Below are 12216 nucleotides of genomic sequence, written 5' to 3'. Positions count from 1 at the left end.
AAACATGTTGGTATTACAGACTCGGACATGGAGAGGTTGAAAACGTCAGTGAAGACACTTGCTGGTTGGTCAGCGCATGCTCGCAGTAATATGGCTAATATTGCTGTAATTGTTGGAGAGAAAATAGAAATTCAATATAAAAACATAGATATTGTGATGTATCCAGTCCACATTGTCAGAGTATTTCAAGTCATGATGCATGACACAAAAACACATTACTTTCCTATGGCTATAAAGTTGCAAAAGTTCCAGAAAAGTGATATCTCACGTACCTCGTGATATCCAGTCAGTGATCTATCACATGCATCAAAATCATTGAATCAACTGAACTCCTGTCAAAGTCACGCCCACACTGACTCGAAGCACATGATTAGGGGTGTTTACCTGCGTGCTATGCGTTGCACTGGCATACAGCTAATCTAGCTACTGCATGCTAACAAGTCTCTCTCTTTATATTGAGGAAAAATACAATACCACAGTGAAAGACAGTTTGTCAGCCAAGTATCGGACAATATACATCGCATCTTCACTGGATTACTGCGCGTGAGGAGATTCATCCTTGCATTTGTGTGTAACGTTAGCTAGCTTGCTAGCTAGTTAACATCAAGCTAGCCTGTCAGACGGGCTGTTCGAAAGGTGGGGAGCCTACTTTGCTGAATTTAACGACGCTCATCATTCCACATGTTCGCCGCTGGTATAAGGTTAACAGTATGGATGTTGTCAATATACTAGAATTGAATCCGTGAAATGTCATCGACCCACATTGTCTATTGCTACAGGTGACCGCTAGCTAGCTCTGTTACAGAGCTTGCCCTTCTGTCTCAGTCCGAAACAGAGCTAGCTTGTTGTCACCTGTAGCAATAGACAATGTAGGTCGATGACACTTCATTTATTCAAATGAAATTATAGCATATTGACAACAACTATACTATTAACCACTTAGCAGCGCAGAACATGTGGAATAGCTAACTTAGCTACAGTAATATCCCAACCAAGAAAAACAAGTCTTGGTCTGACAAGGAAGTGCTGCACTTCTCTGACTGTTTTCAGGTTCAGGCTCGTTATGATTTGACAGCTAGTTAACAGTTGATTTACTTTGTCATGCACTGTAACGGTCTGTTGCAACTCTGTTTGTATCCAGCATAGGACATGTCATGTGGCTATTTGCGCTAGTCTTAAAGTTGCCACATAAAGTGATGCAACTGAGCTAGTCATGATGTTACTGCACATCATCGCCAGTGAGAATATAATGGAGATTGCACTGTTTTAAGCACATGAATAACAATCACATTGTGTTGGTGTTCTCTCCATTCGTCTGACTATTACCATAGACTACATTCTTTGACATGTCAAACATGCATGTTTTCTCTCTTTGCAGTGTGATGAGACCAGATGAACACGTTTTAACCCTCTCTGACCACCAAATGAAATCCTAAATATCTCCAGTCCCAGCCTTCAGACAGGCACTATGGAGGAGTCAGATGTGGAGCGTGAGTGACCTCAATTCATAATCGTGTCCTTATGCCATTACCTCTTTTGATATTGGCTTTCCCTTGCATGCTGTTTGGTGGTACGAATAGACCCCAGGTCTCTCATTTGTGTTTCACTCCTCCATGTCTATTCTGTATTCTCTCACTCCTCCATGTCAACCCTGCTGTCTTCTCTCCCCGTCAGAGGTGACCCTGGCCCTGCTGGATTCAGCCAATGACAAGGACCCAGTGGTCAGGGAGCAGGTCAGGAAGTCCATACTGACCCTGGGGAAGCAGCAGCCTAACAAGGTCCTGTCCATGTGCCAGGACTACCTGGTCAAGCACCCCAAGGTCAGACACCACCACTACTACTGCCACTTACTGTTGATTAGCTACTGTGTGGAGCAGAGACTGGAACACTATAATAGAAAGTCCCCAGTCTCATTAGCAATTCATGCTGAACTTGATGTGGGACAGTGTATGTGGCCCATGTTTGTAGTCTATCTGTGTCTGTATTTGTGTTGAGGTAGGTGGTGCTCAATGCTGGCCTACGTAAACATTGCTCCATGTTAAATTAATATAATCTTCTTACTACCAAGACCCAAGAAAATTGTAATACAAGCCTGATGTTTAAAACCTACTGTAGCAGTCATATGTTTCCATTGTACTTGAATAACAGCATAGATTTCTAGTTCTGTTTTAGAGGTGTCGTTCTCTTAATTTCAGCCATTTATCTGTCCTGTCACCGTCCTTGATGTAACTTTCACTCTCAGAACATGGGAAGTGGAAGTGTGACAGTGAAAGGGTTCTTGGATATGAGAAGGCGGCTACTGTACTATGTGTGACCATAGCCCTCTGATGCAAGGGTAATTTCAGACAGCACCAATGCTGCTCTGTGCTGCAGATTTTCTCACAATGCTGGAGAGAGAAGGTTTTGAGTTTTATTAGTCATTTGCATGGGATACGCATGGTATACATCGTCCAATGAAATGCTTACTTGCAGGTTCCTTCTTGACAGTGCAACAACAATAATAAATAATAAAAGATTGCATTAGGATGTGATATGTTCTAACATGAAGAAATAACACACATCCTTCCAGAAGCTGGAGACCTTATCATCACTTCTCTGTTGACTGGGACTCTGCATGTGCTGCTCCAATGACATGAATACAAAAGAGATGGTGAAAAATACTGTTTGGGAGAGACTTTTCATACATGCCACTGTGTTGACATTAATCCATGTAGACGTAAGGCCTGTGTTTTGAAGTGAATTACAATGTAAATGTATTTTCCTGCAGCTTGTCATTGGGCACAGAGTTGTCATACTGCAGACGATTGAGCTGATTGTGAAGACCAAGATAGACGATATCAGTTACCCGAAAATCAAAAGCATAATTTCTTTGGCCTCCGATGAAATGACCCGATCAAAGGTTAGATTGTTTCTGATGATTGTTATTTGGTCTCATCTGAAATACAGTTGGTCATTCAATTTCGATGCTTTTAGCCTAATACTGCATGTAATCTAGTTATTCTTCTGAGAATGTACTTGATTTATCAGTGGTTCTACTTTGTTCTAACATTGAGGCCATTGCATCAATCAGAACACATGAATAGTATCTGTTTGTTTTCATGTAATACAGAAACTATGGCCTAGGGTTTGATTCAACAGCTCAGTTTTCATGTTTTTACAGGATGTTGTACCTGATTGGCAACAGGCAGCCAGCAATATTCTGGTTGCTGTGGGAAACAAGTACATCAATGACATCATGGAGGAAATCCTCAGCAAGTTCCAGCCAGGGATCCTGCCTCATTTTTTTGTGGTCCAAACATTAGCAAGCCTCTCTGAATCCAATGGTAGGCAAACACCAGACACAATGGCAAGCGCACTGTATAGAGCTGCCTAAAAGTCTAAATACTTAGGCTGCTAACATGTATCCTTTATGTCCTGTCACCTAGCTTCTGAGAAGCATTTGTTTCTTTTTACAAAGACTCCTCAGTGTTTTCAAATTGTTTAGATATCTCTTGGCATTGTAATAGAGGTAGAGTCTAACGTCTAATCTTTTGTTGACAGTTTATGGTATGGTGCCGTTTCTCAATGCCATCTTGGGCACCATGCTCCCTATGCTTGGCATGGCCAAGCAGGACAACATGAAGTGGGTGTTCTCCTCTGGTAGGACTAGATGCACTATATCCAACATACTGCAGCATTATATTTTATTATTATTATTGTACATGGTTAAATATGCATTACCAGACCCAGTTTGTAGACCTTCCTTCCTTCTCCCAGCTCTGTCCCACTTCAGTGAGAGTATCCTGGAGTACCTAGCCAACCTGGACAAAGCTCCCGACCCGACGGTGAGAAAGGACACGTTCTCCAGCGACATCTACGCGGCCTACGATATCCTCTACTGCAGCTGGCTCCAGAGCAGGGAATCCAAGGTACATTACATTAAGAGGAGCAGGAAACCAATTTCTCCTAATTACATTTCTGTCTCAACGGTCCCTCTGTTGTAGGGATGTCTTGATGAACGCAACCCCTTCGGCGGTGTGCTGGTATTTATAGGGAAGGGAGGAGAGAGGTCCACAGTCAGGTCAATGACTGATATTAGATGAATAAAGACATTTTAGGAGAGTTTCCTGGACATATTTGCCTGGTTAATACTCAGCAATGTTATGCAGAAAGGTTTTCTTGTGGTTTCTGAGTAGAGGACATAATCACAGTACAGGTTGGTCTAGGCTTGTGGGAAAACAAATATTCCCTTATCTGTAATCTGGTCATAAACTCTGTATTCCTCCATTTTGGTTATGAAATGATTAGCCACAGAGCAACTGCAGCATAACTGCTGCTCTCTTTATTTTTGAGAATGCCAAAAGTAAGATGACTCCCCGTCTCTGCATTGGTAAACAGATTTCTGCTTCAGTTAGATGTGGACTCGGTTGATTGAATCTTTTTCCAGTGATTGTCTGTGTCCCAAATGGCATTGTATTCCTTAAATCACGTGTCAAACTAATTCCATGGAGGGCTGAGTGTCTGCTGGTTTTCGCTCCTCCCTTGTACTTAATTGATGATTTAAGGTCACTAATTAGTAAACAACTCCTTACCTGGCTGTCTAGGTCTTGAGAGGAAAAACCAAAAACACTAGGCCCTCCGTGGAAAGTTTGACACCCCTGCCCTATAGAGTGCACTACTTCTGACCAGGACCCTTAGGGTTCATAGGGTTCTGGTCAAACCTGATTCTGCTGTATCTGATCAAAAATAGTACACTGTAGAGAATAGGTTGCCATTTGGGACGCAGTCCTAGTGTGGTGTTTCTCTCTCTCTCTGGCTGGGGCTGTAGCTACGACTAACTGTGGTGTTTCTCTCTCTTTCTCTCTCTCTCTGGCTGGGGCTGTAGCTACGACTAACTGTGGTGTTTCTCTCTCTCTCTCTCTCTCTCTCTCCCTGGCTGGGGCTGTAGCTACGACTAACTGTGGTGTTTCTCTCTCTCCCTGGCTGGGGCTGTAGCTACGACTAACTGTGGTGTTTCTCTCTCTCCCTGGCTGGGGCTGTAGCTACGACTAACTGTGGTGTTTCTCTCTCTCCCTGGCTGGGGCTGTAGCTACGACTAACTGTGGTGTTTCTCTCTCTCCCTGGCTGGGGCTGTAGCTACGACTAACTGTGGTGTTTCTCTCTCTCTCCCTGGCTGGGGCTGTAGCTACGACTAACTGTGGTGTTTCTCTCTCTCTCCCTGGCTGGGGCTGTAGCTACGACTAACTGTGGTGTTTCTCTCTCTCTCTCTCTCTGGCTGGGGCTGTAGCTACGACTAACTGTGGTGTTTCTCTCTCTCTCTCTCTCTGGCTGGGGCTGTAGCTACGACTAACTGTGGTGTTTCTCTCTCTCTCTCTCTGGCTGGGGCTGTAGCTACGACTAACTGTGGTGTTTCTCTCTCTCTCCCTGGCTGGGGCTGTAGCTACGACTAACTGTGGTGTCTCGCTCTCTCTCTCTCTCTCTCTCCCTGTCTGGGGCTGTAGCTACGACTAACTGTGGTGTCTCGCTCTCTCTCTCTCTCTCCCTGGCTGGGGCTGTAGCTACGACTAACTGTGGTGTCTCGCTCTCGCTCTCGCTCTCGCTCTCGCTCTCTCTCTCGCTGGGGCTGTAGCTACGACTAACTGTGGTGTTTCTCTCTCTCTCTCTCGCTGGGGCTGTAGCTACGACTAACTGTGGTGTTTCTCTCTCTCTCCCCCTGGCTGGGGCTGTAGCTACGACTGACAGTGGCAGAAGCAGTGGGATCCATGAGTCACCTGATGGCCCATGATAAACTGGAGGAGCAGCTTCCCAAACTCATTCCCACAATCCTCTCCTTGTACAAGAAGAACACGGAGCATTACGTCATCAGTAAGGTAGGTCGGCCTCTAATGACCGCTGCTGGTGTTCTATACAGGGAATAAAGTGCTGTATGTGAGGCACCCAGAGTTTAGCTAACTCTTCTGACCTTCCAGTGTCCTGTCAAACAGGTAGGGCCCCCCTGGGAGGTAGGGCCCCCCTGGGAGGTATGCTTGTCATGTTCTCACGCCAAGACGTCTGGTTGTCTTGGCATAACCATGGTAGTTAGCTGTGGAGTTGACTGAAGCACATACTGATTCAGACCAGGATACTGTGCAGTCTGGCCCTATGCTATTTATGTTGATTGGGACTTGCATTTCTTCTTTAATGGAGTCATACTCTCCCAGTCATTCATCAGTCTTGTATCAGTATTTTAGTCTAGTCAGTTTCCCAACATTGTGCTCTGCTCACTAATCAGCTCATGTTGTTTTCACCTCCCCTGCAGAGCCTGTGTCAAGTTCTGGATGCTTCTGTGAACATGGGCAGCAGAGTTCTGGAGACTCAGATCGACAGCCTGCTCACTACTCTAAACCAGCAGGTACGACAAAGTGACAGTCCCCTGATGGCACAATGCAATGTTGAGGGAGCTAGCATGCAAGCATTTCACTGCACCTTTTACACATGCTGTAAACTGTTGATGTAACTAATAACATTTGATTTGAAAGTACTTCCTTGAACACACAAAGCTTCTTGTCACTCCGCCTGGGCTGTTTGCGCAATGTCAATAGGATGTTTTTCTGTATTTAGCATAGCTAGTAATACTAGAGACTGACTATAAGGTTTCTCTAGAACAGGATACATAATAAATCACTTCCTGTTCTCACATGGTTTGTGACTCACCCTATGCGACTTTGAAATGTCCATGATGCATTGGTTTGATTGCACTTAGGTCAACATCAATTAGATTGAATCAATAATAAACTTTTCAATATGGATTGGTTGATTTGTATGAATAATAGTTCATGTACCTACATGTACAGTAAATCTCATTTTGCGCCCCTCCAGGTTTGTGCACCTGTTGACTACAGCAACCCACTGACGGTGAAAAATCACAACGAGGTATTGAGATGCTTCAGCATTCTAGGTTGGTTTTCTGTTCTTCAATAATCCGTGCGTGTGTGTTTTGTTCTCTGGGTTTATTGGATTGAGAGGTCAGGGTTGTAGTCATTTAAGTAAATGTTACAGATAGAAATGCATTGAATAGAATTTACACGATTCTTTATTCTACATAACAATCACAACTGTTCTACCCAATAATTTCTACTGGAAGGTTCTAGAACAGGCCCCTTGACCTGGTCTTTGTTAGACCAGTCATTGGACCAGTGTGAAGTTTTAATCCAGTAGTCATTTGCTTCCTGTTGGGGAGGGAGGGAGGGATTTAAGCAACAGTCCCCCTGCCACACACACTGCTGCAATATGCCACATGTCTGTCTTCACTGCTCTTCCAACTTATGGAGTTTGGATTGAAGACCTTATGGCTGCAACGTGTAGAAGGGTTTTATGAGGAGCTGGTCATCACAGTTTGGACTGTGAGCATTCTGTGTGCTTGCATCTAAATATTACTGTCTGGGCCTATATATATATATATATATATTTCATTCAGATCTGGGTAATTTCCTTCACATTGTATAATATAAAATGATCATGGAATGTAGAATATCAGTATTAATTGGTTCTGTTACCTACATGGTACTAGGCCGATATACCATGTTCAGAGTTCCAGACTGTTTTTCCTCTTCAACCAATACAAGACTCTCTGTGTCTCAAGTGGCACCCTACTCTCTATATAGTGCCCTGGTCAAAAGTAGTGCACTATATAGGGAATAGGGTGCCATTGTGAACAAGGTCTTTGTTATTCTAGAACTCGGAGCTGCTGCAGAGAAACTACATGATGGACACCATGTCCTCCTGTAATGAGAGAATCCATGATTTAGATCTGAGATGGTGTGACTTCACTCAAAGGTAAATGTGTTTAAACTTTAAACAGTGGTCTGACTCTGTGCCATACGCTTCCTTCCTCCTCAGCCAACACCTTCCCAGACCGGCTGGTCATGTTTGTGCTTCAGAAACTGGAGAACAGTAATGAGAGGATCCGTATGGGCTCCCTGGCCGTGCTCCGACACCTCATCAACTCCTCCAGTAAGACTGCTAGTTAGTCTGGCTCGGGCCTGTCTGCACAGGACAGGAGGCACTTACTGCAGTGTATATATAAACACTACTACAAACTAATACAGTAAATATATAGGCACAACTCACTACTACAGTATACATAGACGTTACTACAATATATACAGTACCAGTCAAACGTTTGGACACACCTACTCATTCAAGGGTTTTTCTTTATTTTACGATTTTCTACATTGTAGAATAATAGTGAAGACATCAAAACTATGAAATAACACATATGGAATCACATAGTAACCAAAAAAGTGTTAATTTTTTAAAATATACTTTACATTTTAGATTCTTCAAAGTAGCCACCCTTTGCCTTTAACAGCTTTGCACAGTCTTCGCATTCTCTTAACCAGCTTCACCTGGAATGCTTTTCCAACAGTCTTAAAGGAGTTCCCACATATGCTGAGCACTTGTTGGATGCTTTTCCTTCCTAAAAGGCACCTAAAGATTCTCACACCATGAGAAACAAGATTCTCTGGTCTGATGAAAGAAAAATTGAACTCTTTGGCCTGAATGCCAAGTGTCACATCTGGAGGAAACCTGGCACCATCCCTATGGTGAAGCATGGTGGTGGCAGCATTATGCTGTGTGGGTGTTTTTCAGCAGCAGGGACTGGGAGACTAGTCAAGATCGAGGCAAAGATGAATGGAGCAAAATACAGAGAGATCCTTGATGAAAACCTGCTCCAGAGCGCTCAGGACCTCAGACTGGGGCGAAGGTTCACCTTCCAACAGGACAACAACCCTAAGCACACAGCCAAGACAACGCAGGAGTGGCTAAGGGAAAAGTTTTTGAATGTCCTTGAGTGGCCCAGCCAGAGCCCGGACTTGAGCCTGATCGAACATTTCTGGAGATATAGATGTGCAGCAATGCTCCCCATCCAACCTGACAGAGCTTGAGAGGATCTGCAGAGAAGAATGGGAGAAAGTTCCCAAATTCAAGTGTGCCAAGCTTGCTGCATCATACCCAAGAAGACTCGAAGCTGTAATCGCTGCCAAAGGTGCATTAACGAAGTCTGAGTGAAGGGTCTATTACTTATGTAAATGTAATATTTAAGTTTTTTTCTATTTTGATAAATTAGCAAAAATGTCTAAACCTGTTTTTGCTTTGTCATTATGAGGTATTGTGTGTAGATTGATGAGGGGGGAAAACTATTTAATACATTTTAGGATAGGGCTGTAACAAAATGTGGAACAAGTCAAGGGTTCTGAATGTTTTCCCAAGTCACTGTACATGATGTGCTTCACGTAATGGCACCAGTTGGATTTCATTTAGCGGTTATCCCTTGTCCTAACAGTCGACACATCTTCACCACTTTTACTTACTCGACACACTTCCCACAAACACGTCACTTGCAGGGGACACAGGTGTCTTGGGTTCTGTTCTTTGTGCATCCGTCTCCTCCCTGGGAGCTGTGTGCAATTTGCCTCGTACAGAGGCTCATGGGGAATCTTTGCTGCTGCCTTGACTCTCATATGTCTCTCAGGTAGCCCGTATGTCAGACTCTTGATGAAGTCTCTCCTGGGCATGGTGGTGTTCATGCCTTTCTTGAACAACGTGTGTGTTGACAGCAGCCAAGTCAAGCATGTTGTAAAACACAGCAACAGGCCAGCGGCGGCTGCTTCCTTTCAGAGTGCAGCCGTGCCATCTGATCAAAAACATCCACACCAATTTATGGTGGAAAACCATTCAGATAATGATAGGCCCTCCGAAAACTGGTTCTAACTCCAGTTCTGTTTGTCATATTAACATTCTAACAACCACAGTGTCTTTTTATACAGACTTATTTCAGGCAGGTCAAGGACGGCGGGGGGGGGGGGGGGGGGGGGGGGGGGGGGCTTAAATGGCAGAGTAATAAAATACATTCATGAACAGTCAAAATGACTACTTTAGCAGTTCTAGTGTTATTTGAACCTGTTCTCTGGATTTGAAAGCATCACTGGTACTTACAAAGGACTTGTTTGATATGAAATGACCTCATGATGTTACTCAAGGCTTTCTGTCTGTGATCTAGCATCCATTATGGAGTCGAAGAAGCTTCTCATCCTGGCCAGCATCAGACAACCACTGGCTGACCACAGCAATAAGGTAACCTCATGCCATGTGTAAATATTAAACTGTTACAATTTGGCTCAGTTTTCTCTCCTGAAAGGCATAGAAAATAAAAATGAACCCAGTTTCAATGACCCATATCCATGTGCTGTAAAAAAAACAAAAAAAAAACACTTTTCAATTGGGAAACATATCACACATTATGGGCCAATTTCCCAGACATGGATTAAATCTGGTCCTGGTTTGAAAATCACTTTCAATAGGCTATAATCTCCATTGAACACGTCTTTTAGTACAAACATGCTTAATCAGGGAAACCGGCGCTACATGTTTTCTTATTGTTGTATTGTTCGTGTTTTGCTTGACCTCTGACCTCTGTCTATCGTTTCCCCCTGCAGGTGAAGAAGAGGGTTGTCCAGGTGATCAGTGCCATGGCTCACCATGGTTACCTGGAGCTGGAGGGAGGAGACCTGCTGGTCAAGTTTATCATCCAACACTGTGCTCTCCCCGACACCTACTATGTACGTTTGTCATATCTACAATCCGTTTTGGTCTTAAGACATTATCCTTGGCGAGGGATTAGCATGACATTGTAGATGGTGGATCAGTTAAAACTACTCTCTGACTTGTATATGGTGGTCCGTGTGTTTCTTAAGAACTGTTTGTGGGTTTGGTCTGTTGCAGCGTCCAGGCCAGCGCCCCAGTGACCCGGAGGAAGTGACCAATGAGGCGCTGCGGAGCATGTGTGACAACACACTTCACCTCTTCACTACGACCGTGGGACGGCTGACTGACGTGAGTCTACTGCATGGAGATAAGAATCCTCTCTCTCCGCTCTCGGCAGGCAATCTATCACCTGTTTTCTTCTCTCACATTAACATTATTTATCTGATCAGCATATTTATGCACAAACAACATATTTTGTTGTTCATGGAATCGTTTCAGGTATAGAGGCAGTGAACAAATTACATTTTAATGTTTGTTCCTGCTGTAAAAACGGCTTTTGAATACGTCGAAGCCAAGTCACACTTAACACCAAACATAATACCGTTTATGAGAAGAGGCTGAGGGTGGAATTGCTATAATATGGAGTTTTGTGTAAAGAAGCTCAGTCAGTTCATACTTTCCTATCATCAGATGTCTTGAGGGAAAACCGGCTCACATCCAAAGACGGCATCACCCTGTCTGTTTTACAGCCAGTCACTCTGCTCTTAGTTACTTGTTCCTTTGAGGTTCCCAACATCAACACTCTCTCTGAGATGACATGTCTCTTGTATTACTTCCCACTGGAAGCTATGAGACAAGGCATTGACAGAGACTGAAGAGAACAATGATTTACCATTCCTTCATGGGATTAAATCTCTGCAGAATTGGGTTCAAATCATACATTAAATATTTTGATTTATAGTTCTGGGTTTGATTTAGGCTGCCTAGAGCTCTGGGTTTGATTTAGGCTGCCTAGAACTCTGGGTTTGATTTAGCATGCCTAGAGCTCTGGGTTTGTACTTTTGTGACTATTCTATTGGTTCAATTGCACCAGGTGAACTCAATGTTGTGATATTACTGTACATCTGTCTCCCTGTGGCAGGTGCTGTGTTCCATGCTGTACTACCTGTCTGTCTTCAGGTGCTGTGTTCCATGCTGTACTACCTGACTGTCTATGTCTGTCTGTCTGCAGGTGCTGTGTTCCATGCTGTATTACCTGTCTGTCTGTCTTCAGGTGCTGTGTTCCATGCTGTACTACCTGACTGTCTATGTCTGTCTTCAGGTGCTGTGTTCCATGCTGTACTACCTGACTCTCTGTCTGTCTGTCTTCAGGTGCTGTGTTCCATGCTGTACCACCTGACTGTCTATGTCTGTCTTCAGGCGCTGTGTTCCATGCTGTACCACCTGACTGTCTATGTCTGTCTTCAGGCGCTGTGTTCCATGCTGTACCACCTGACTGTCTGTCTTCAGGCGCTGTGTTCCATGCTGTACCACCTGACTGTCTATGTCTGTCTTCAGGTGCTGTGTTCCATGCTGTACTACCTATGTCTGTCTGTCTTCAGGTGCTGTGTTCCATGCTGTACTACCTGACTGTCTCTGTCTTCAGGTGCTGTGTTCCATGCTGTACTACCTGACTGTCTGTCTTCAGGTGCTGTGTTCCATGCTGTACTA

At 44.0% G+C, this 12216-nt stretch overlaps 1 protein-coding gene across 2 annotated transcripts in view; it reads left to right on the top strand.

Annotated features, from left to right (window-relative positions):
- The first annotated feature begins 353 nt into the window (after positions 1 to 353).
- Positions 354 to 12216, top strand: part of LOC106573518 (maestro heat-like repeat-containing protein family member 1) — a 37102-nt gene continuing 25239 nt past the window's right edge. For both annotated transcript variants that reach the window (XM_082975757.1, XM_082975756.1), the window contains exons 1-14: positions 354 to 636; positions 1379 to 1490; positions 1675 to 1820; positions 2768 to 2899; positions 3161 to 3323; positions 3541 to 3639; positions 3757 to 3908; positions 5709 to 5849; positions 6278 to 6370; positions 6838 to 6916; positions 7858 to 7971; positions 10022 to 10095; positions 10458 to 10580; positions 10744 to 10854. In XM_082975757.1, the coding sequence (XP_082831883.1) occupies positions 1469 to 1490; positions 1675 to 1820; positions 2768 to 2899; positions 3161 to 3323; positions 3541 to 3639; positions 3757 to 3908; positions 5709 to 5849; positions 6278 to 6370; positions 6838 to 6916; positions 7858 to 7971; positions 10022 to 10095; positions 10458 to 10580; positions 10744 to 10854 (1449 nt within the window). In that variant the 5' untranslated portion in view covers positions 354 to 636; positions 1379 to 1468. The remainder of the gene's footprint in view (positions 637 to 1378; positions 1491 to 1674; positions 1821 to 2767; positions 2900 to 3160; positions 3324 to 3540; positions 3640 to 3756; positions 3909 to 5708; positions 5850 to 6277; positions 6371 to 6837; positions 6917 to 7857; positions 7972 to 10021; positions 10096 to 10457; positions 10581 to 10743; positions 10855 to 12216) is intronic.

This window comes from Salmo salar, chromosome 05 (assembly GCF_965601325.2).
Source record: "Salmo salar chromosome 05, fSalSal1, whole genome shotgun sequence".
Taxonomy (NCBI): Eukaryota; Metazoa; Chordata; class Actinopteri; order Salmoniformes; family Salmonidae; genus Salmo; species Salmo salar.
The sequence above is the reverse complement of the archived record's forward strand: the minus strand, read 5'-3'. Positions and strand labels throughout refer to the sequence as shown.